Source organism: Phyllostomus discolor, chromosome 6 (assembly GCF_004126475.2).
Source record: "Phyllostomus discolor isolate MPI-MPIP mPhyDis1 chromosome 6, mPhyDis1.pri.v3, whole genome shotgun sequence".
NCBI lineage: Eukaryota > Metazoa > Chordata > Mammalia > Chiroptera > Phyllostomidae > Phyllostomus > Phyllostomus discolor.
In genome coordinates this window covers 165,313,150-165,337,400 of record NC_040908.2, presented here as the reverse complement: position 1 = coordinate 165,337,400, position 24,251 = coordinate 165,313,150, and the positions used below count along the sequence as shown (strand labels likewise).

Below are 24,251 nucleotides of genomic sequence, written 5' to 3'. Positions count from 1 at the left end.
GGAAGAGCACCGCCCGGGGAGTGGGTGGGGAGGGGAGACCGCGGGTGGGGCGCGCAGCCAGGAAGCTGGGGAGTCTAACTGGGCGTCTCGCGGGCGCTGGAAGGCACGCAGGCCCCAGACCCCCTCGCTCCCGACCACCGCTTTCCCCCTCCCCAACCGCAGCACTTCCGCGAACCGCCCCTCCCGTGAGAGGCGAAACCGGTGTGGTTGCCACGGCACCCGGGAGTGGGGCGGGGAGCCGAGCAGGCGGCGCTCGCGATATTTGCAACCGGCCAATGGGAGGCGGGGGAGGGACGACGAGGCGTGGGGTCCGCGGGCAGGACTCCTCCTCCCCCACCCGGTTCCCTGCCCCGCCTGCCCGGCGCGTGCCCGAACGCAGACACCTGCCTTATAAAGGGCGCCCGACGAGGCGCGGGCTTCAGTCCCCAGAGGGCGCCGCGCGGCCTGTGACGCGCGCTTGCGCAGTGCCGGCCCCTCCCCGCCCCTTCCCCGGCCGCCCCGCAGCTTCTCCGCCTCTCCGCCTCTCCTCCTCTACGCCCCTCCGCCGGCCGGGCCCCGCCTCGGCTGCCCGCCCTCTCCCTGCTGCCAGCCGCCGCTCTGTCCGGCAGCAGCCAGCCCGGTCTCCGGCAGCATGTTCAGCTGGGTCAGCAAGGATGCCCGCCGCAAGAAGGAGCCGGAGCTCTTCCAGACGGTGGCCGAAGGGCTGCGGCAGCTGTACTCGCAGAAGCTGCTGCCTCTGGAGGAGCACTACCGCTTCCACGACTTCCACTCGCCGGCTCTGGAGGACGCTGACTTCGACAACAAGCCCATGGTGCTGCTCGTGGGCCAGTACAGCACGGGCAAGACCACCTTCATCCGGCACTTGATCGAGCAGGACTTCCCGGGGATGCGCATCGGGCCCGAGCCCACGACCGACTCCTTCATCGCCGTCATGCACGGCCCCACCGAGGGCATGGTGCCCGGCAACGCGCTCGTCGTGGACCCGCGGCGCCCCTTCCGCAAGCTCAACGCCTTCGGCAACGCCTTCCTCAACAGGTACTCTCCTCTTGCCCGGGGGAGCAGAGGGGAACGGCCCGAGCCCCGACGCCGCACTCGGGTCCCGACCCTCCCGCGGCCGCCTCTCCGCAGTCCTTTGTCTCCAAGGCCACGACGAGACCCTCAGCGACCACTCCCTGGGACAGGGTACAAAGTTCCCTGCCGCCTCCCATAGAAATCCCCTCTGGGGCTCTGGGAGTGGGCGTCACCGGCTTCCCCGGCTTCGGTCATCCCCCAAGAATTTTCTAGGTTATCAGTTGAACTCCCACCGCCCCCAACCCCCGGCACATCCCAGTCCTCCTTCCTTCAGAACTGGGGGTTAGTCTTGCCTCCACCAGCTTCCCCCAGACTGGGCACACCTAATTCATTCAGATCACGTTTTTCCCCCTCCAGGGTGTGTTTCTTAAGTGGAAAAATATGGTGAAACTTTTAGCCACTCTCCTTACTGCTGTGCTGTGCTGTGTCTCCCCTGGGGCTGGTGGTTTTGTGTAGGAGAACGGGGAGGATCTGTCTGCGGCTGCGGACGCATGGGATGGGACGGATAGTGCTGTCTTAGGGGTTACAGGAGGCACCATCGGCGAATGGCCTTGGGAGTCCTGGAATGAGGTTCAGACCCTGAGGCCCTTTCTAGCCTCACTAGGAGGTTCCTTGAGCTACTGGGGCCTCAGGTTCCCCAGTTAGATGGATGAAACCCGCCTTCTCATGATGAAAGCAATCAATCCTCTAAGATTCTAATCTTCGCAGCACTACTGATAAAACTCATTCACCTCCTCTCTAAGGAGTGCAACAACCCAACTCACTTTTCTCTAAAGGAATGGGGAGACCCTGGTCAGCCCCCACCCCCTTGGGCCTCCTGAAGGGGCTTCACAGATCTGCCCTCCCTGCCGCTCTCCATTCAAGGAGTGACGCAACATGCCTTTCAGAGTCTGGGTCTGGGTGAGAGCCGTGACTCTTGCCTTCCAGGTCCCCACCCCATGTGATCACAGTCCCTCCCAGACACTGCCCGAGTGCATGGGGCGGACCAGCTCGCCCCAGTCCGAGCCGGGGCCAGGGTTGCTTCCTGCCGCAGAGCTGACCATTAGCAGAGAAGAGAGGCGGCTCTTGTTCTTGTGCCCTCGCGGACCTTTGAGCCTGTCCTCCTGTCACAGCCGATGGCAGCTGTGTGCGGCAGGGCCTGGAATCCCTTTGTGAGACTCCCGAAGAGGGGGGCCCTCCTGGCCCGGGCCCCTCTCCGAAGGAGGCTGGTGTTGCAGAAGTGGGGTGTCCATCTGTAGATAGGGGGTTGGCTCAGACTGCTGGCTGGTGGGCGTGGTGCGATCTTGTGGAAAGTTTGGCTGCTCCGCTGGGAATTCCAAGCATGATTAAGTCTCTATTTCATGCAGAACTTCAGGAGCCTAGAAGGGAGGGCAGCTGTACCTGCCTCGTTTGCCCTCGGGTCTCCACTTCTGCTTGTGAGAGCAAACCTGGTTTCTGGAAGGAGAAACGGGCATATGGCCTGTGTGTCCCATTTGCAGACCTAAGGTTTCAGGGCTGGAAGGGACCTTAGACACCCCGGCGACCCCTGCCTCATTAGTTCGGGAAATTTCTCGAGCTCACCCAGCAAGTGGGCGCGTGTTGGTGTGGCCATCGCCGCTGCTCCCGTCTGGCGGAAAGGGAACTCGGGGGCGCCGGGTCGCAGGCAGGCGCTTCGCTGCTGCTGGTGCCACACTTGTTTCCCTCTTGCCACCACCCCATCTCCAGAGGGTTCTCCAAATGCTAAAAGGCCCTGCTGAAAGGGCCCTTATCAAGCTCAGGGTGGGGGCCTGGGTTCACACTGGAGCAGAGGCCTGAGGCGTGTCAGCCTGTGCCCCCCAGCCAGCCAGCCAGGGCACACAAAGGGGGCTCTTCTCTGGCTGACACGGCCTCTCCCAGCGCTCTTCAAGAGACCCATTGAGTCATGAACTTGACTTTCGGGCGCTTCCTCTCTTAAGTGGCTGTTCTAAGATAAAAGTCCGACGGAGCGGCCCCAGGGCTGCCTGGCTCAGTCAGGGGTCCTAAGATCAGGCTGTGAAAACGCACTGTGTACGTAACTGTTGCCGCCCACTCGGGGTGCGGAGCGCAGTGTATGGTCAGAACCCCCAGTGAGAAGATGGGACGGGGTGCTCCTGTGCTGCCTGCTCCCCTGCTTGTTCCACCCCGTTTCCTGGGCTTTGCACAGCGCTTGTTTTTGAGCCCTGACAGACGTTAGCTCAGCAGGCTCACCCGTAAGGCGTTTCACGCATGTGACGGACCACCCAGAGCTGGCTTTATCTCATCCTTTCAGTCTGGTCCTCTCCCCAGGGAGTCCCTTCCCTAGCGGGAACCCCGGGTCTGGCACGCCCTGGTTTATGGTGCACGGGCTGTGCAGCGGGCAGCTGGGGAGGCTGAGGTCCAAGGTGTGTTCGCCCTGTGGGTCAGCTGGTTTTGCTCTGTTGGTTTACAGGTAGCACCTCTCACCGCCGGCCTGTGGGCCACTGGTCACCTGGGGGTGGGGCTGAAAGGGAAGCTAATCAGCTCCGATTCCTCCCGTTGTTGGAGAGGCAGCTTTAAGCCGGCCTGCAGACACTGGGCCAGTGTTTTCTCTGCTCATAATACCTTTTCCAGAGAAGTTGTTAAAGGAGCCTGTCCTGCGTCCAGTCAAACATCTCTGCTGTCACTGGGACAGCCCTCTGCCGTTCTGGGCTGTTCAAGCCCAGTGGGAACTAGGCACACACCACTGGGCCCTCCCTCACTGGCTGCTGATCTCGCTGTGGCTTCATCCTTCTGCTGCAGACGTGGGCTTTTCAGAGAGGGGTGTCTGCGTCCTGCCCACCCACCAGCCCAACGTGGTCCTCCAGCCTCCACTGGCCACCCACTGCTGTCCGTGCCTTCTCTCAGGGAGCCGGGTGCAGGGGGTGGGGCTGCACGCAGCAGCAGAGGAAAGGACCATCCCTTCAGTGTGTGCAAACATCGCCAGTGGTTGAAAAATTGTAACATGGAGTCCCACAGTTCCGGTGTCGCCTTTCTGCTTCCCTTCTGGGACTGAATGGTGACCTAGGCTTGTGCAATTTCCACTGACACATCAGAAATCCGAACTCTTGAACTCTGGGGGAAAGCTCAGCTGAGGATATGCTGATGCGGATCAGTTGAGTCCGCGCTTGGATGTGGGAAAAGAGATGTATATGGTTTGCTGGCCACCCTTGGCAACTAAGATGAAGGGAAACCTTTAAGCTCTGTGCCCTGGAGGGGAAGCAGAGGCGGCGACGGCACACAGGAAGCACCCCCGGGGCCCTCCGAGCAGCGGTGACTGAGCCTTGACCTCTCTCTTCCCGGCTCTTGCTCTCGTGCAGGTTCATGTGCGCCCAGCTGCCCAACCCGGGTCTTGGACAGCATAAGCATCATCGACACCCCGGGGATCCTGTCTGGAGAGAAGCAGCGCATCAGCAGAGGTAAACAGGCCGGGGCAGCCCGGGGTGCCGGATGTGGTCAGACTGCTTCCGTCTGACCTGGGATGCAGCTGGGATGCAGCTGGGATGCCCCCTTGAGCTCCGCCCCTGCCCGAGTGAGAGCCCACTCCCCATTGGCCTCGTGTGTTCACATGCTCCTCCGAGCCCTGGCAGGCGGGCGCTGCTTCCCTTCTTGGCGCCCTTCGCTAAGGCTGCAGGAGCTGTGACGTGAGACCACAGCCAGTGCTGCGCAACTTGCATGCTTTGCAACCCCTGGAGCGCGCACTGGGAAGCGAGGCGGGGCTGGGAGGTGGGGCCTCGGGCTGGCTGTGTGTTGCTCAGTGTCAGCATCACCTGCTCCTCCCTGGGTGCAAGGCCTTGAGCTGACTGAGTGCACCAGGCCCATTCGAGTTGTGTGAACTCCAGGTTCGATTTGCCAGGTTTTCCTAAAGCTCTGGCTCGGGATGTACCTGATCTGGGTTCAGTTTCTGCCACCTGCACTATCTGCCCCCTGCCCCACCCCCCAGCCTTTTTGCAGAAGGGCGGGGAGCTTTGGGGAGCAGGGGGGCCAGCTGCTGATGCTATCGAGTGCCAGGCGTGGAGCCTGCAGCCGCGAATGTGAAACTGAACGAGGAGAGCGAGAGAGAGCAGATTCAGAGGGGCCGAGGACAAGGGAACAGTTTGTTCATCATTAACTTGCACATTTCTCCTACGCCCCTTTCCCTCAGGCTGCCTGGCGTGCTGAGCTTTGCAGGAGAAGCCAGCGGCCTGAGGCCTGGGGGACAGAGCGCGTCTGCCGTGACTGTGAGGGGCCGGCGGGGGTCCTCGGTGTGGACAGACCTCCCCCTCCTCCCCCGGCCCCTGGGCCCCGCCTGCGGGACGGCGTCCAAGCCTGCAGAGCCTGCCCGAGCTGAGCCCCGTCTCCGGGCGGGCCTGGAGTTTTTACCTTCCCACCCGCGTGTGCTGACGTCCCAGGAGTTCAGGGGAGCAGAGCTAGGGGCCCCTTCTAACAGGCCGGGGCCAGTGTTCTCTTGCTGCATTTACTGCTCCGACCTGGTTCTAAGAAAGCTGCCCGACGAGGCGAACACCTTGTCCCGAGCCAGAGCGAGGCGGAATGTCAGGGTCAGTTCCTGTGAAGGGAAAGGCTGTCCAGGGAGAATTTCGTCTCCATCCCGTCTCCCTCCAGGGTTGAGCTATCGAGGAGGACTTCTTTTTTTTTTTTTTTTTTAAGATTTATTATTTATTTTTAGAGAGGGAAGGGAGGGAGGGAGGGAGGGAGAGAGAGAGAGAGATCAATGTGCGGTTGCTGGGGGTTATGGCCTGCACCCAGGAATGTACCCTGGCTGGGAATCGAACCTGGGACACTAGGAGGGACTTCTTTGAGTCTCGACAGAACTGTCTCTTTAAGGACCCGGCAGGGTGGCGAGGGGCTTCTTCTGACGGGGGCTCCTCCTCTGGGCCTCGCCCGGTGTTCCCCGTGCCGCTCGGGGCAGCTGGTGTGCGCGTCTTCCGTCTGACGAGGGACAGTCGTTCACGAAAAGCGGCTCGTCTTCCCAGAAAGCCACCCTCCGTGTGACCTGCAGAGCGGGAGTTCAGGTTTCCTGAGGGGAAGGGTTCAAGGCTCTGTGGCCCAGCGGTCACGTAAGAGGGAACTCAGAAAACAGCCGTCTTTGACCGGCGCTGGGAAGTTCCCCTGCCGCTGCCTCTGACCCTTCAGCCTGTGCCCCCACACGTGGCCAGCTGAGAGGCCGGGAGTGTATGTCTTGACAAAAGAGGTTCCTGGGCCCTGCCTCCTCTCTCCTCCCCAGAGCAGGGCCTTGGTGTGTCCTCCAGCCCCACGGAGAGGGCGTGTGACGCAGCGGAGGCAGCCCTGGCCTCCCATGCCTGTGCAGACGGCAGATACCTGGCAGCCGCAGGAGACAGACTCCATCAGCGTACCCCCCTCCCCCGCTCCACCTGTGGGGCCTGCCTTTTCCTCTCCGGTGTGAGGCGCGGCTCCCTGGGTCCCTGGGCAGCCACAGAAGGCCCGCCCACCCTGTCAGGGACAGGAAGGAGGGGGTGGTTTTAAAGATGAGCCCATCGCTCTGGTGGGAGATCAGACCGATTTTACTAGACCATTCCTTTCCCTCCGTAGCCCTGAAGGTCTTGGCTTAACGTGTTTCATGAAAAGTTTCCAGGCTGGGATGTACTGTGAAACACATTTGGTGTCAGGATGTTATTGCAAGAGAAAGGCATCACTCGGGGCCTTTGGATGTCCTTCCGGGGTGTGGGTCCAGGGGTGGTGGCCTTTGGGCGCATGGAAAAGGAGTGGATTTCTCTTGAGGCCCCACCCATCGGTTGCTGCAGAGGTCCTGTGTCACCGAGTCCAGCAGGGGAAGTCGGAGTGGGGCAGCGTGTTCCAGGCTCCCCGGCCGCCGCCTCTTGGCTCCCTCGGCCGCCGGCGTGGACAGCAGGTGCTTCCCTCTCAGAGAGATAGAGCCGGCCGAGACCGTGGGTCCCAGGCGGGCAGCGGGAGCGCCTCCGGCCAACGCCCTCGCTCCCTGGAAACTCACAAACATCCTCTGGAGCATGCCTGTGCGTTAGGGTTGCCAATTCACGACGCCCCTCCCATTTCCCACCCTGTCTGCCTGGACCCTCAGACTTCTTCCCCTCTCCCATGTCCCTAATGTGTGCGAGCAATACCATCGGTGAAGAGAAGGCAGGAGCCGCGTGGGCCCAGAGCCGCCGGGACGCGGCCCGGGCTCTCTCTGCGAGAGACCCTGCGAGTCGCAGCGTCTGGGCCTCACTTCCGTGTGGGGCTTATCTCCCGAGCGATTTGAAAGATAACGTCCCCTGAGTCAGCAGAGCAAGGTGACCTGCGGACACAGCGTTCGTTCCCCAGTGCCGCCTGGGTGACAGCCACAGGTGTTCCAAAGGGCACCTGGGGCTGGTTGCACCGGTGCCCTCGGCTTCCGTGTCGCCGGCCACCCGCACGGTCACATCAGGCTCCTTAGCGGCAGCCGTGGGAGGCGCCCTCGGTGGGAGTCCTGGCCCAGGATGCAGGGACCCGGCCGGTGCCCTGCTCCCATCGTCACCACCTGGCTGTGAGCTGCGCCACAGCTTTCGAGTCTCAGCTTCCCCCGGAAGTTGTGCTGGCAGGGAAGTGTCGTGCGGACTCGGACTAGGACAGCGGAGCCCGGCCAGCCTCGTGCCTGCCTTTCGGCCGAGCGAGCCCGCTCCATGCGGTTGTCACTGAGGCTGCGCCCGTGAGGGAGCTGCCGCTTTTCGGGAGAGGAAATGGGGGCCGAGCAAAGTTAGGGAACAGCTCAAGGTGTCACACAGGCTAGCGCGTCGGCGCCGGGCCTGGAACCCGGCAGAAGCTGTCCTCGTACCGCACTGTGCCGACGGGGTGCTCTGGGGTGGAGGAGCCCTGGGGGCCGGGGCAGACAAGCTGTGGTGCGCCCCTTCGGTCCGTCCTGGCCCGGCACCTGGGCTCCCCAGCAGCGCCTCCCCCCCAGCCCGCTGTCACAAGTGGCCCCAAGGCCCTGGGCCTTGAACTGCAGTGCCGGGATCTTCTTTCTTCCCCTGGTCTCTGCCTTAGGCCATCCGTGGGCTGGCAGTAGGGGCCCTGGCCAGGGCTGGCGGGTCACCTGGGGCTGGCTGGGTCTCCCTTGCCCTTCCACTCACTGGCCCTGGTTCCCAGGCTCCATCCACGACCAGGAGCCGGCTGGCTCCTTCGTAGTCGGGCACGGCCTCCCCGGCCCAGAGCCGGAGCCCTCTGACCCAGAGGTGCCGACCTGCCCGCTGAGCCCCCTCCTGGGGTGCCCCACCCCTAAAAGCTGTCTGGGCCGTTGTTTCGCCTCGGATTCTCAGCCCGTGGAATGCTTCACGAGCTTGCCCACAGGCCTGGGGGGAGGCCCAGCGCCTCGTGCAGCCTGGCTGCGCAGCGCCTGCAGCAGTTAGTGCTGGAAGGGGAGCACTGTCGGGGCTGGGGCCCCCCGAGCGGCCCCGCCGCTGGGAGCCACACCGCAGCACAGGACGGCAGTAGAGCCGGCGTCCTTGTCCGGGGTCACGGGCGTTTCCGCGTGGAGGGCTCTCGTCCTGGTCCCTGGTGCACAGTTAGATGTTGTGCGAGTGTCAGCTGATTGAGAATAAAGACACTGGAAAACCCAGGGATTCCCAGAAACCTCGAGGAGGAAGGCCTTTTCCCGGCCAGCGTCTGGAGGAGCTGGAGGGCGGGGAGGCACTGACTCAGCGGGGTTTCCCTCCGGATTCCAGGTCTCCTCCGGGCGGGCGCTGGCCCCCGTGCAGCGCCCTCTTAAAAACTTGCCTCCCCTCCCGCCACCGCCCCTGCACCTCCCACCCTGCTCAGCCAGACAGCTTTTGGCCCGAGCCCCCCCCTGGGAGCGCCGCCCGCTCTGCCGGGGGCGTGGGCTGCTCAGCCCTCGGAGGAGTGGTACCAGCCGGTGCCGGCACCTGTTCCGGGCTGCCCGCCTGGCGGCCGGCTGGGTGGCAGCTGGCCTGAGCGCCCACAAATGTTCGGTTTATATTTGGCGTACGAGGCTCGCTTCACGCTCCAGAAGCGACCGCTGCCTACGCACCATCAGATACCGAATGTCTTGAGTCCGAACTGCCCGTCCTGCGCACGAGGACTGGCGACCGTTCCCCCAGTGCTCACAGGGCGCCGGGCACTCGCTCCGGGTCCCAGAAACTCGACGCCTGCACGTTGCAGGTGAAGAAACTGAGGCCCAGAGAGGGAATGTGGCCTTGCGGGGGTCGCACCACTGGTGGTCCAGAAGGTTCGGGATTCAAACGTGGGCCTGACTCCAGAGTCCGTCTGTCCTCCCTCCTGGCCCCCGTCCGTGCGTGCCGTAGGGCAGATCTCCTGAGGCCCACGCCACGCGCAGCGACACACGCCTTTTCAGGCGCCAGCTCTCTGAAGCGGTCACGTGACTGCCGCCAGGACGAGACAGAGAGTTCCCGTCACCCCAGGAGGTTCCTTGAGCCACGGTGCAGCTGCCCGGCCCAGGGCCCCCCACTCAGCTGACGCCGGTCCCCGAAGTGTGCCTCTCGCGGAGCCTCGTGAGCGGGGCCCTGCAGTGCGTGTCGGGGTGCCTGTCTCTGCTTTCACTCAGCCTGTGCTTTTGAGGTCCCCCTGGACTCGAGGGCATCAGTGGTCGGCTCCTGCTGTGCTGTGCCATCATCCAGCGGCCGCACGGCCGCTTGGTCCCCGTTCAGTCACCTGCCGAAGGGCACTGGGGTGTCCCGTGTAGGGCAGTTTTGAGTGAAGCTGCTGCAAGCGTTTGTGCACGCTGCAAACTTTGATTTCCTCATTTCCCCTGGGTGAACAGGAGGCGCGGGCAGGCCCCCTCTCCTCACCACTGCGCTGCACGGGAACAGGCCGCCTCCTGAGAACCTGGGCTTGAGGAGGCTCGGCGGCCAGCCCTCCCGGGGCCAGTTCGCAGCCCTCGCGTCTCTGTTCTGTCCGCCCGGGCCCAGCGCGGGCTGGAAGCGGGTGTGATGGGAGAGCTGTGGCCAGAAACACCCGGGCCCCGCAGACTGAATGGCAGGAAACAGAAGGTGATTGGAGACAAACCCTCTATTGTTCGTGTTCTAGAAACTTTCGGAATGTATGAAGCAGCTTTCCCCCCTCCGGCTGCTGGGACTACCTGTGCCTGGAGGGTGGGTCGGGCAAGGAGGCATCCCACCACGCCGCCGCCACCGGGCCTGGGTGCCAGACGAGGGCAGACCCCTTGAGGGGGGCCCAGGAGCTGAGCCAAGGCGAGGGCCTTGTCCCCACCGCCCGATGGGCCCCGCCTTTCTGCCCCACATCCCCGGGGTGGGGGCAGAGGGTGAAGTACACACAGCACGAGGCGTAACCATCTTTAGCGCACGGTGGTTCGGCGGGGCTAAGTACGTTCGCACCGTGCAACCACCCCTGCCGCCTGTCTCCAGAATGTCCTTGTCCCCCCACCCGGAGGCTCTGCACTCGCCGACCTCTGACCCCCTTCCACTCCTGCGGCACCCGGCGACCACCTCCGGGTTCCTCCTGTACGTGGAACCCTATCTGTCCTTTGTGACCGGCTTACGTTATTATTCCATGACGTCTTCGGGGTCCCGGAGCTTTCTGAGCCAGAGCTGGCCCCTGTCGGAGATGGCCCGGTGTTGACCGGCCCTGTAGGGAGGCCTTTCCCTGCCGGCTCACCCCTCGGGCCACACCGTCCGCGTCCTTCAGGGGTCAATGGTGTCGGCGCCCGCCCCGCCCCGCCCCGCCCCCCAGCCCGAGGGGCACGGAGCTGCAGACCCGTGTCCCCACCTGCACGGGGTGGGCGGTCTTCTCTCCCCCACCAGGGACACCACGACTTCCCACTTGCTGTGGGATTGCCGTGCATTCGGTGGAGGCTGGTGCCTGATTGTATCCTGTCACTGAGGCTGACCTCCAGTGGGTCCCAAAGCCTGAAGGGGCCCTGTCTTGGGTGGGGCCGGGGCACCGGTGCTGGTCCCCGTACCCATCACCTGCCCGGGAAGCTCCGGGCTGCAGGGGGCTGTGGCCGCCTGGCCGGTTCACAGATTGACAGTGCTTCGGTCTCGCCAGGTGCCTGCGACAGGCCGTTTCCCGGGCCCAGGGGAGGTGTTGGGGGGCTGAGGGACGAGGGGTGGGCCTGGCGGTGGCCGCCGCCTGGTCATGTGTGCTCATACAACCTACGGCGACACCACACAGGCCTCAGTGTTGGGACCCTTTCGTGACCTGTGGGTGGACTTGGCCAGCCATTGTGTCTCCCTCACCAAAAGTGAGCGCTTTCCATAATAAACAGGAAATCTCATTCACCTGCAGAAAACGGACTTCGCTCCCTTGGCTGCAAGCTGAGGTGCTGGCGAGGAACCGGGTGTGCGGGCGGGCAGCGGCGGGGCCCTGGCTCCGGCTGGGGTTCTGCAGGCAGCGACTCTGGTGCCTCGCTCCCCTCCTCTCCCTTTCCCCACCCTGCGCTTGGCCCCCCACCATGGGCGGGGAGGGGCGGCGGGGGGGGGGGCGGGAACTGAGGCCATGCAGGGTGGAGTGTCAGGGTGACCTCACTCCCCGCCCCTGTCCTCACTTCTGGGCCAAAGCTAACTTGGGCTGGAGCCCAGCCCGTCAGGGCGCCCCTCTCCCCAGCTGTGGGACTCTGGTCATTTGAACTTGTGCTGGTGTGAGGACAAACAGTTTGAAGAGGGGAGAAGGGGGGCCTCGTTTTTGCCAAGAGGGAGCCGCCGGTCAGTCCCGAGTCACTGCTCTCTCAGCGCTGACCTGCGCCCAGAGCCGGCCCCAGCCGGCCCCAGCCGTGAAAGGCCTCCATAAAAGGCAGCGCAGGGCCTGCGGACTCGCCAGCGGGGGGCAGCGCTCCCTGCCCCGCTTTGCTTTGCTCAGCCGGCTCCTCGGCCCTTTTCTGCTGACGGCTTTGCTCTGGGCGTCTCCTCCGGGGCTCTGGCACCCAGCTGCTTGGTGTCCTGGGGCTGCAGGGCCTTGTACTTTGGAGGCCCGCAGCCTGTGAGGGTTGCTTTGCTGGCAGCTGTCATGGGAGCGGGCTGGCACTCGCTCCACGCCCGGCCACACTGAGCACAGGGCGTCCGGGGCCTGTCACTTCCAGCCAGCTGCCCCAGCCTTCAGGAGGCTGGTTGCTCCCCTGCCCAGACCGAAGTTCAGAGTCACAAGTTCAGAGTCACGGTGGCTTTGCTGCTCCCTGCCGCACCTCACCCCCCACCTCACCCCCACCCTGTGGAAGAGCCCCGGCCAGCTGAGTGGCAGCTTCTGATCAGAGCATCCTGCTTCCTGGTGTGCCGGGGCGGGAGGGGGCTGCCCATCGCCGCCCTGGAGAGGCTGCCGTGCCGAGTGGACAGAAGCCGTGGCTTGGGGGGGTCTTCCTTAAGTTTTGGGGTCTTCCTTAAATTTCAGTGTCTTGCCAAAGTACGAAAACTTGCCTCTGACCTCGGAGAGCCAGACCCAACACTTGTCGCCCTTCGTTCTCCGCCGGTGACGCAACCCCGGGCAGCCCGGCCCTTGTTCCAGTGGGCTTGGGCCCGGTCACCTCCACCCTCGTCTGCCCGACTTGGGGTCACTCCAGGGCCGGAGCCCAACACTTGGCCTCACAAGGGCCTCCCGTGAGGTTAGAAGGAGGAACTGGCTTTTAAACTTTCCGGGTGAAGAATGAGTAACTCAGAAGTTAAGAACTTAAGGTCACAGGGCTGGTGGCTGGAGCCGGGAGTTGAATCCAGAGCTGTCTTCGTTAAAAGCTTGCGCTCCTTCCGAGTGCCCGAGCCTGGGGAGGGGCTGGGGGGACCGTGGCTGCAGGCGCACAGGCCACGCCAAAGCACACTTGAACCTGGAGGGCCTGGTGGCCGAAGGTTTATCAGCTGACCAGGCAGGGGGCCGGGCTCTGGCCCGATGGAGGCGGCAGTTCCCCGGGGGCGGGCTGTGGACTTGGCGTTCAGCCCCGGGTGTGCACGTTGCTGCCCAGGTTCCCGGGGACAAGGACTGCCTTTCCCGTGCCCTGCAGGTCACACTGGGCCTTTTCTCGACACTTTGTCCTCTTCTTAGGTGTCCTCCTCTACCTGCTTACTCCTCTGTCCCCACAGTCCAGAAAACGTAGGTCTGCATCCCCACCTGGCTGGAGGGGAGCGGGCACCTGATTGGCTGGTTTCTGGACAGTGTCCCCAGCTCCCCTCCATAGGGGTGGCTTCTCTGGGTGATGGGGCGGCAGAGTGTGACTGCACTCTGGGAAGTCCTGGTGGTGCGGAGGAAGGCGGGCCTGCATCCGGGGGTCCCGTGGGCAGCAGGTGATGGGCGAGGGGAGCGAGCCGGGGGTGAGGGCGCTCGTCCGGAATCAGCCAGAGAGGCAACGGCAGCGCGGACCGGGACTGGCTCCCAGAGACTCTTCAGGCATTGTCAAAGTAGGACACGTTCAACTGCTGTCACAGAAACCCCCAAATCTGCTGGCGTAAACTGGGTACCCGGTAGCTTGTGTGAAAAACAACCGTCCAGCAAGGCCACCCGCGGGGTTCAGAGACGGAAGCAGCCCCAGCTCCTCTCCTCGTGGTGCTCACGTTGCACTCCAGTCCTCGGGGCCGGGGGGAGCACTCCAGTCCTGGGTGTGCGGGGGTGGGGAGAAGGACACAGTGCTCGTACTGTTTCTCGCTTGTCTCTCTGCTGCCCGGGAGCTGGGGCCGCTGGGGCGCTGTGAGTGTGGCTGCGGCGAGACTGTCCTGTCCCAAAAGGAGGAATCCTGGTCCTCGCCCGTGTGGCCCGTCCTCCAGAGACGCCGTTGAGGCCCAGAGCGGGAAGTGGCTCCATGCTTCACGGGCTCCTTGTGGAGCAGAGGTCACCACCCTTGGTTCTGTGGAGTCAGAGACTTCATGTTTTCGGTTTTGTGGGCCTTGCGGCCTCTGTCGCAACCACTGAGCTGCCGTGGGAGACGAGGGCAGCCGCGGGCAGCATAGCCGGGGGGGGGGGTCCGGGGAGCCTGGGCGGCGGCAGCCGTACATGGCACCGCCGTGCCGGGGCACTCGGCTGGCGGCACCCGAGTCGGTCCTCACCACACAGTGCTCAGCCGCGCCACCAGGGTCACTCCTGCCGTGGACTGACCTACTTTAGACCCGGGGTTTTCTGACCTTTGCATTATTTATTTTCTAAGCATCTCTTAGTGCCAGGTGCTGCGTGGGTGAGGGCGCTACCGGGTGGGTGCAGAAATGGGGGGACCTGGGGACCCTGCCCTCAGGGTGCTGCTGTGCTGTCCGTGTGAGAGCATTCTGGAAGTGTCAATGACCCCAGGTGGGGGGGTACCACCGGGTCAGGTCGGTCTGCCCCCCGAGGCTGCGAGCTCACGCTCCCCCTCCCGCAGGGTACGACTTCGCGGCCGTCCTGGAGTGGTTCGCCGAGCGGGTGGACCGCATCATCCTGCTCTTCGACGCCCACAAGCTGGACATCTCCGACGAGTTCTCGGAGGTCATCAAGGCCCTCAAGAACCACGAGGACAAGATCCGCGTGGTGCTGAACAAGGCCGACCAGATCGAGACGCAGCAGCTGATGCGGGTGTACGGGGCCCTCATGTGGTCCCTGGGCAAGATCATCAACACCCCCGAGGTGGTGCGGGTCTACATCGGCTCCTTCTGGTCGCACCCGCTCCTCATCCCCGACAACCGCAAGCTCTTCGAGGCCGAGGAGCAGGACCTCTTCAAAGACATCCAGTCCCTGCCCCGGAACGCCGCCCTCAGGAAGCTCAACGACCTGATCAAGAGGGCCAGGCTGGCCAAGGTAGGCCGGGCGGGGCCGGGGTGGGTCTGCCCTGCCCTGTGGGGTGCCCAAGACCTGGCTCTGCGTTCGAGTCAGTCCTCCCTGCTCCCGTGGGCGCAGCCTCGAGTGAGGTTCTCCTCCACGCACGTAAACCTCACACCGGAAGGTGCCACAGTGCCGACAGGCAGCCTGGGGAGTGGGTGGGAGTGGCTGGGCATGCGGGTGAAGGCCTCATGGGCTCCCCCTCCCAGGTCTCTCTCTTTTTTTTTTAATAAAGATTTCATTTATTTTTAGAGAGAGGGGAAGGGCAGAGAAAGACAGGGAGAGAAACATTGATCGGTTGCCTCTTATACACCCCAACCAGGGACCAAAACCACAACCCAGGCAAGTGCCCTGACCAGGAATCAAACCGGCGACCTTTCACTTTGCAGAATGAGGCCCAACCCACTGAGCTACGCCAGTCAGTGCCCCGCCCAGGTCTCTGGAGCACTGATGTACCCTCAGCACGCGCTGAGTGCTGGGGATGCAGTGGGGACTAACCAGCCCCCACCCTGCCAGCACTGGTTAGACGGTATAAACAGCAATGGATTTGTATCATCTTGGGGAGACCCCGGGCTGCTGCAGGAGCAGACAGCTGGGGAGCGCTCTCCGTCGGGTGGGCCCGCCTGCTGGGCCTCTGGTGGGAGCTGATGCCTGAGCCAGGAGAGGAAGCTAGTGGAGAGGTGGGCTCTGAGCCCGTGGGCCCAGAGGGAACGCCGGGCGGCTTCAGCCCCCAGAGGCCTTGCAGAACCCTCCCTGCCCCTCCACGGAAGCTCAGGACCTGCCGGCACCTGCTGGCAGCATCTGAGTCGCCAGGAGTTTGGAATCTCAGTGTCTGACCAAGCACATGAGCCTGTGGGCCTGGGAAGTGCCACCAGGACCCTTCAGACACCAAGGAACAGAGCATGTTCCCTGAGGACATCTGACTTTGCATAGTGTCCAGCCGGGTCAGCGTTCACATGAGGATCCCTGGTCCTCGAGGCACAGAGCCCGGCCCTCAGCCCCGGCTGGTCAGCTGTGACGGCCAGCAGGGACCCTTGTGCGTGACCGACTCTGATGAGACGGTGGTGGAGAGCCGGCGGGCGTGCGGAGGGCGGGAGGGCGTCCGTGGGTGTCGTGGCTGCGGCGGAGGAGGCAGTGCTGTGGCCGGGGGAACCGTCGCCCTGGCTCCCGAGTGTCCCAGGACTGAGGACGGGGCGTCCCCGCCGGGTGGCAGGCCGTGCTCCTGCCTCCAAGGAGCCAGCTGCCCGTGGGTAGCCCTGAGGTTCGGAGACTCCTCTGTGGACAGAACACGGTGGCCCAGGGCACCCCTCGCTGTCTTGAGGCCTGGAGTCAGGTAGCATTGGGCCTGAACAATGAGAACTGACCCGTACCCTTTCCTGCCGGGCTGTGCCTCCATCCTGGTCACCCAGAGTGCTCGTGGGCCAGCAGAGGGGAGCGTGCCGGAAGGTGGGTTCTCGGGCCCTCCCTCTGCCCTGCTGACCCAGAGTCTGCAGGTGAACGTGACTCCCCGGGGATCTGCGTGCAGAGTGAAGTTGCAGGGCTGCACCTTTCTCTAGAGCAGTGACTTCTGGAACCTTCCTGGCGAGAGCAGCTTGTTCTAAGAAAGGAGCCTCCGAGAAAACCTGAGTGATTGGCTCCTGGCCTCAGAGGGTGGAGGGGCATCTTGAGCTGAAGGGGGAGAGGCAGGGAAAGGAGGAGAGGCCGGTGCAGCCCCTGCTTGGGCCACCAGGAAGGGCAGCGCCCCCCCTCCCGTGCCCAGCCCCTCTCCTGGCAGGGCCGCCGGAGCTCTGGCCCAGCCTCCTCCTCGGAGAGAACAAAGGGCAGACCTGGGTCCGCCCGTTCGTTCACAGAAGTGGTTGTGCAATCGCCTGGCCTGCGGCGCACTGAGTCACCGGGCCTGGGAAACCCCGTGGTCTCCCGCCTCGCTCCCACCTGCTGTTCCTTGTCCTGGAGTGAGCGGTTCTCTCTGGGCCACTGGTTGGCTGTGACCCCGTGATGGGCCCGCTGCCCTCGGCAGTTCTCCGCCAGGCCCCCGGGCCAAGACAGACAAGGTCGGGCCAGTGGAGGGCATCTGAAAGGGTGGAATCTGGGGGAAGGGGGTGCAGGCTGGCTGGCTGCAGCCCACGGCAGCCGGACGCCGCTGGGGAAAGCGGAGGATCTGCAGGGCTGGTGCCCATGGGGGGTTGCCAGCGTGGCCCGCTGTGGGGGGGACTGAGAGCGTGCCGCCCTGAACTGGCAGGTGTGTAAGCAAGGTATCTGGGGAAAGCCTTATGGGATTTTTCTGAGCCATAGTCATCCCTGAGGCTTTCATGATGACCAAGAAGAGCGTCACTCAGGCTGCACGGGAGCGTCGTGACCTCAGCGTCGTGGCCACGTGTCTGCACCGGCGGGCGGGGCGGCGGGGGCCTGCACCTGCGCCGCGTGTGTCGGCAGAACTCGGGCAGTGTGGCCTCCTGCGTCACTGTCCCACCCTCTGGGGAGCCCAGCTGCCAGCCACACTCCCGACTAGGTGACCAGGGGCCCCTTCCCCGTCTTCCCAGGTGCACGCCTACATCATCAGCTCCCTCAAGAAGGAGATGCCCAACGTCTTCGGCAAGGAGAGCAAAAAGAAAGAGCTGGTGAACAACCTGGGCGAGATCTACGCCAAGATCGAGCGGGAGCACCAGATATCCCCCGGCGACTTCCCGAGCCTCCGCAAGATGCAGGTGTGTGCTCCTCGCCCCGGGCGGGCTGTCGGCCAGGGTGGGGTGAGGGGTGCAAGGGGCAGTGGGTCTGCGGGGGCAGGGGGGGGGGGGCTCCCAGAGTGTTAGTCCCCAACCCACCACCTGAATCGCAGAAGTGGACCCAGCTCCTGAGGGGAGTGGGGTGGCGGCCTGGGCAGCAGGGGGACGAGGGGCTGTGCCGGGCGCTCTGGCCTCGTCCCAGCCAGTCCTCTCCCTCACCCTGCAAGGAAGGGACTGTTTTCACCTCCCGACAGACATTGATGTGGGAGAGGAACGCCCCCAACCCTGGACCTGGTGAGAAAGCCAGGCGTGTGCCCTGACGAGGAATCGATTTCGGTTCACAGGCTGGGGCTGCGCCTCGCTCTCCGGCCCCGGCACTGAGCCACACCAGCCGGGCCTGGTGAGCTAGCTCGAGCTGCTTGAGCTGTTGAGTGGCTGGGGCTGTGGCCAGGAACCCCCTCCCCCTCTCAGGACCCCTTGCTGTGCCCGCTGCACTGGGGTCTGCGAGGGGCCCCGCCCACCCTTCTCCTTCCTCCCTGCCCCCCACAGGAGCTCCTGCAGACCCAGGACTTCAGCAAGTTCCAGGCCTTGAAGCCCAAGCTGCTGGACACGGTGGACGACATGCTGGCCAACGACATCGCGCGGCTGATGGTGATGGTGCGCCAGGAGGAGTCCCTGATGCCCTCCCAGGTGGTGAAGGGCGGCGCCTTCGACGGCACCATGAACGGGCCCTTCGGGCACGGCTACGGCGAGGGCGCCGGCGAGGGCATCGACGACGTCGAGTGGGTGGTGGGCAAAGACAAGCCCACCTACGACGAGATCTTCTACACGCTGTCGCCCGTCAACGGCAAGATCACGGGCGCCAACGCCAAGAAGGAGATGGTGAAGTCCAAGCTGCCCAACACGGTGCTGGGGAAGATCTGGAAGCTGGCCGACGTGGACAAGGACGGGCTGCTGGACGACGAGGAGTTCGCCCTGGCCAACCACCTCATCAAGGTCAAGCTGGAGGGCCACGAGCTGCCCACCGACCTGCCCCCACACCTGATCCCCCCGTCCAAGCGGAGGCTCGAGTGACCACGCGGTCCCCGTGCGTCCGGCCATCTCAGTGCCCAGCCAGGCAGACGCTAGGGGGAGGGGAGGGGTCGCCAGTTCTCGAGGTCCATAAAGACTGCGTGGCTGTTCCCTCAGCTCTTCTTGCAAAGGAAAACCACCATCATTCTTTTAAGGCTGTTCCTGGGCCCAGCAGGGGAGGCAGGGGCGAGACTCGTACGTGAGTGATGGAATTTTGTGCACAAGAACTATGGATATTTTTAATATATAACATTAGAGGCGGCCTTCTTTCTTGCCTCCTCCTCCGTCTGACCGCCCCGCGCCTTCACGCACACGGCTCTGCCCGCCCCCCTTGCCTCCGCTCCAGCTGTGCAGCACACATGCTGCCACCGTGACCGTCCCGGCTGGCCTGACCCGGCCTGGCCTGGCCGGAGCCGGGCCCCGGGGCCGTGTAGTTAGGAATGACTGAGACGTTGGTTCCTGAGCCGAGTCTCGTTTCTCCCGGCCAGCGGCGTCCTCCCCACGCCCCCGGGCTCCGCTGCTGCTTGTGCCTTCCGCCGCCCTCAGCCCCCTGGGCACGGGCCTGCCCTGCGCTCCCCTGGGCTCCCGCCCCTCGCGTGCAGCTCCGGAAGCAGGCCCAGCTGCCTTTCGGGGGCGGGTCAGGAGGATGGGTGGGCGTGAGAGAAAATGCGTTTCAGAAAACATTTACAAATATATAAGCTAGTTTTGGTTCCGTAAAAGTAATGCCTTTTATACTTGACCAAATTTTCCAGTAACTTCCCAGCCACTCGTTCAGAAGCTGTGATTTTTGTCGCCTTTCCCACACTCCAACTGGGGGGGGGGGGCAGCTCCCCCCCAGGAGCCGTGAGACATGGGTGCGTGCAGAGCTCACCCCAGGGGGGACCCCAGGGGTGGCATTGTCTGCTGCACCCTCCGTTTCCTGGGACATTATGGGGCACCTCCCTGCCCCACCTTTTGGGGGGTGCCGGTCCTCACGGACCTTGTGTGGCTTGGTGCCTAGTGGCCAGAGACCAGGGACAGCCTGCTCCTTCCCTCTCACCCCCTCGTTCCCCAGGGGAGCCCTCTCCTCCCTCCCTTCCCTTGAGTGAAGGGTGTCACGTGACTCAAAGGTCCCTAGAACACCTTCCCTAGGCAAGCGATAACCCGGAACCAGTCTGCCTCACTGTTGTGCCTCAGCCAGGCTGTCCCGGCTCTGGGGGCCCGGGGCAGCCATGGCAGAGGCACTGTGGCACCCTCATGGGGGTCTCGGGGACCCTTCAGTCGGACCTCTCCAGCCCCAGCCCACCTTCCCAGTGCTGCCCTGCAGGTGTCCGTCTGCTGGGTCCGAGTGCTGGGGAGCTGGCTTGGCCCCGTCCAGCCAGCCTCGGCCACTGTCCCACGTGGTGACCCGTGAGGCAGAAGCTGCGTCGTCAGTGTTCGCTGTTCAGGTGCAGTGGCTCATGCACGCTTGCCTGTGGGAAGAAAAGCAGCCGAGACGACTTTCTCTCCCATTAAAAAGGTTTACCTGCTGAAGCTGGCTTCTGGTGCTTCGTCGTCTCTCCCAGGGGCCTGTCCCCCACGGTGCCCGCGGGGGAACCGGCAGACCACCTGGGGGACCCGGGTGCCAGGGGGAGGTCCATGCCCCGTCATGCTCAGCTCTGGCAGCTGCTACCCCCTCTTAGCACACGCCTGCAAACAGGGCCGAGGAGCCCCCTTCCTTGTGCCTGGTGGGGGCTGAGCGGTTGTTTATTTGAAGATGGGGTGGAGAAGTCGAGAGAATCTTTGAGAACAGAACTAGCTACCTGCCCTGGGGTTGGGGAGAAGGTGTCCGCCTTGTACGACCTTCACAGCATCTCCTCCGATCTAGACCCCACCCTGGGCCCCACCCTCGCCCCCGACAGACAGGTGGGTGCCTGTGGGGCCTCAGGCACCAGGAAGGGTCCAGTAGAAAAGGGTTGACTGGACTTCGTACTGGCCCCAGGGGGGTTCGGGTGCAGTGAGGCTGGTGCTCTGACCAAGACAGACTAGACAAAAATAACAATTAGGAAGGGTGGGGCCAGCCCTGTCACAGAGGGGGGAGGGGAGCTGTGTACCAGCAGAGGGGAGGGAGACAAATGGGGAGCCGGTTCACCATGGAAGGGCTCACACTTGTGTAATCAGGGTGGGGCACGCTCCAGGCGTGCTTGTGGCAGAAGCCAGCCTGCGAGCAGGTGCCTGAGGTTTTGCAGGCCAGGTTGTGTGTGCCAGGCCTCGCGGTGGGTGTCCAGTCCGAAGGCCGGCATCCGATGGGCAGCCCTCCGGGCACCACTCGGCCGGTTTGCCTTGTGCCGAGTTTCCCTGGACCATCACAACTGGGGTGGGGGGGTTGGTGTTCTCTCCCCGTGACATAGCCCGGCCCTGAGGGCTGGAGGAGCAGGTATCCAAGACAAGAGACAAACCCAGCCGCCTGACTCCTGAGTGGGAGCCCCACGGGCCTCTAACTCCAAAAACAAAGCTTACAGCTCAGTTCTGTAGCTACAGACTCAGATTTGAGAAACCCACACGGAAGATTCAACAGTAAAAGCTCTCCCTGCAGCCTGGGTCCCTGAGGCTTGGCACAGTCCCTCTGTTGGGGGGTGGGGTGTCACCCAAGAGGTGCAGGTTGCTTATTCAAGCTGATAGAACACAAAGAAAAAGTAGAACTCAGGAGCTGCCGAGGAATGTGCTCTAGGCACTGCTCTGCTGGGCGGGCCGCCCCTTCCCTGAGCCCACCCCCTCGGGGCTTCCGTGGGCTCCCCAAGCGCTCAGCACCCTCCCCTGGGCGGCAGGGTGGCAGGGCGGCTGCCCCAGGAAGTGGCGGCTGATCCGAGACTTGGAGGAGGGGCCTAGTGCAGGGGGCTGCACCCTGCTGGCCTGGAGCTCAGGCCCCTCGTTTGACTTGTACGGCTGTGGTGGGAGTTCAGGGAGGGCCAGTGTTTGTGCACAAAGGTGTGGCCGCCCTGGGGGGGGGGCGGGGGCAGCATCCTCTCCTCACCGCCTCCCCTGCTCCCTAGATCCTGGGCCAAACGCCCCCCTTCAGAGGCTGGTGGGACACAGAAGGGGGACTCCACCCACACCCAGAGCTCCTGCAGTAAGAGGCCTGTGGGGCTGTCTGCCCACATGGACCCGGGAAGCGAGAGAGCCCACCCACTGCTCCGGACCCCACACAGCAGCTCTGTTCTATCACAGAGGTCTTGTGTGAAATCAGAACATTTCTGCTCCCCAGTAAATAAAAATGTCCCATGCATTGGTCCCCCGTCCTGTTCTTACCTCAAATGAGGTGGTCACAGAACTCACCCAAGGCCACCAGACTCTGCAGGGGTAGGACACCCAGCTGCCAGTTCTGCCCCTTTCCATTCAAGGCACACAGAGGGCAGGCCTCAGGCAGACCTGCAGGGGTTCGAATCCCGGCTCTGCTGCTGGCCGGGACTGCTGCCTTCTCTCGCCTGGGTCTGTTTCCTCATTGGCTGAAAGTAGACGGGAGCTCCTGCCTCACAGCCAGGGGCCCTGGGTGCCCGACTCCAGTGGCTGCCTTTGTGAGCACCGGTGCAGCTGGCCAGGGTGGGGGCGAGGGTCAGTGCAGGGAGCCCAGCACCCCACCCAACTCCCAGAACAAAGCAGGTAGGATCCACCCTTCCCCGCAGCAACTGACAGACTCGGCGGCGCCCGTGGGCCAGAGGGGTGGTGGCCGAGGGGGCTCAGGCCGGGCTTCCTGTGTGAGCAGAGGGGTTGTTAATTACAAAACCACATGGGCTACAGCCTCTGTGGAGCGTGGGAGCCCCTGTGGTGTGTTGGAGCAGCACAGGGACGGCTTTTGGAAGAAAAGCCGGGATGATGAAACCACCATATGTCCATCCATTTGGAGCTCTGGACTTTCCCAAGGGCACGCCCTTGGCGTGCTGGGGTGGGCAGGGGAGTGGGAGTGTAGGGCTGCCAAGGACTAGCTTGGGGAGCGGGGACCCTCAACCCTACCATTTCCACCAGCCCCTCCCCCAGACACACATCTAAACGAAACCTGGAGCTTGAGCAGCAGCCCAGCTGCCCCCCGTTCCAGCCACACGCCCCTCCTAGAGACAGCCTGGAGCCCTTTGGCGGCCATCCCCGGCATCGGCTATCGTTTGCCCCTCCCTTCTGAGCTGGGGCAGCTCTCCATGGTGCACAGGCAGCGGCCCAGAGAGAGAGGAAGTGACTCGCCCCAGGCCACACACCTGGTAGACAGTATGACCCCACAAGTGGGGCACTGCGCTTCCGGTGTGATTGAGGGCCAGGGCAGCCTGCCACCGCAAATGGCCCTGCAGGACCATCTGCTGCAAGTGGCTTCCTAAGGCAAGGCACGGACAGGCTCATCCTCAGCCGCTGGGACCGGAGCCCCGCCTTGGGGAAGGGAAGCCGTGGGCCCAGCCTCGGAGGCCTACAGTGTGGCTGTGGATATGACGGACCGCCAAGCCCGCCTGCGTATGACAGGCTACTCCCAGGCCCAGAGACCGAGGCTCCGGGGCTCAGAAAGCCTGGGTGCCCTGCCGCTCCCTTGGACTGGGCTCTCCCGGTCTTTGGGGATCCCCTTCTCTGAACCACCCTCTTTCTGGCTAGGCCTGGGGGGTCGAACCGACAGCGTCTTTTTTCTCCAGCCTCTGGGACCACACGCTGCCCTTCTGCCGCCGGGCGCTGGCCTAGACCTGGAACCTGGAGAAGCTCGAAGCTGGTACCACTCACCTCCCCAGCCTCAAGCTATTAATCTGTTGAGGGAGGGTACTAAGAACCCCCTCCTCTTGCAGCACCCTGTGGGGATAGCAGACCTGCAGTCACCTTGAAATGCTAAGAAGGACCCGGGAACAGAGTCCGCCATGGTCTGCCATCCGCAGGGCTCTGTGGGAGCTGGTGCCCGCACCTGGGAAGGGGGAGAGATGATGAGGGAGCAGGTGCCTCTGCACCCGGGTGGGCCTCCAGGAAGCAGTGGCCAAGGAGTGTGAATGAGGAGGCGACGGGAGGTCTGCTGCTCAGGCTGCACGCACAGACCCTGCTCCCTGGGGTGAGGCCCGCACAGCCCTGGTGGTCCGGCTCACATGAGATCCAAGAACGTGTCTGCTGGGGCAAAGCCTGCAGGGCCAAGTGCAGGAGCTGTTTCAGGTGGCAGGGCGGGAGGACGGGCTGTTTCTGGAGCCTGGAGCAGGGGTTCGGGTGCAGACTGAGTCTGGCGGGGCTTTCTGACCTTAGAACTGCAAGGGAGTGGGCAGGGAGCAGAGCCCCCGCTTTACAGACCAGAGACGGAGGTTTGGACCAAGGCGCAACAAAAGCCAGCGCAGGCCCAAGGAGAACCGCATCATACAGGCGGACTGCCCCGCAAAGACCTCAGGCAGTCTCAGCGTTTGTCTGGGCCTCCGTTTCCCCTCTGCTGTTCTGCTCTGCGGGGATGGGGCCTGAAGGGCCAGGGGACGGGCTGTCTGAGAAGTCAGCATTCGGAGGAGCTAAGGGGCTCGCCCAGGGTCCCAGAGACAGTGAGCCAGGACCCAGAGGTCTCACCAGTTGGTCTTTGGCCGCAGATCCCTGGAGCCCAAGGTGGGACAGGGCGTGGGGTCAGGGTGTCCCAGAGAAGCGATGAGGAATGGCCCACTTCCCCACCCACGCAGGAGCCTTGCCAGGGAGATGGAAACTTTGGCCCGTCCCAAGCACCTCGTCCTCCTCTGGTCTCTGGCACCC

At 63.8% G+C, this 24,251-nt stretch overlaps 1 protein-coding gene across 1 annotated transcript; it reads left to right on the top strand.

Moving 5' to 3' along the window:
• The first annotated feature begins 445 nt into the window (after positions 1-445).
• On the top strand, positions 446-18,700 carry EHD1 (EH domain containing 1). The gene is given in 6 exon segments (XM_028515732.2): positions 446-1,035; positions 4,383-4,407; positions 4,409-4,481; positions 14,330-14,742; positions 17,304-17,468; positions 18,036-18,700. Coding segments are annotated over 6 exon segments (1,605 nt in total). The 5' UTR covers positions 446-631; the 3' UTR covers positions 18,561-18,700.
• The last annotated feature ends 5,551 nt before the right edge of the window (positions 18,701-24,251 follow it).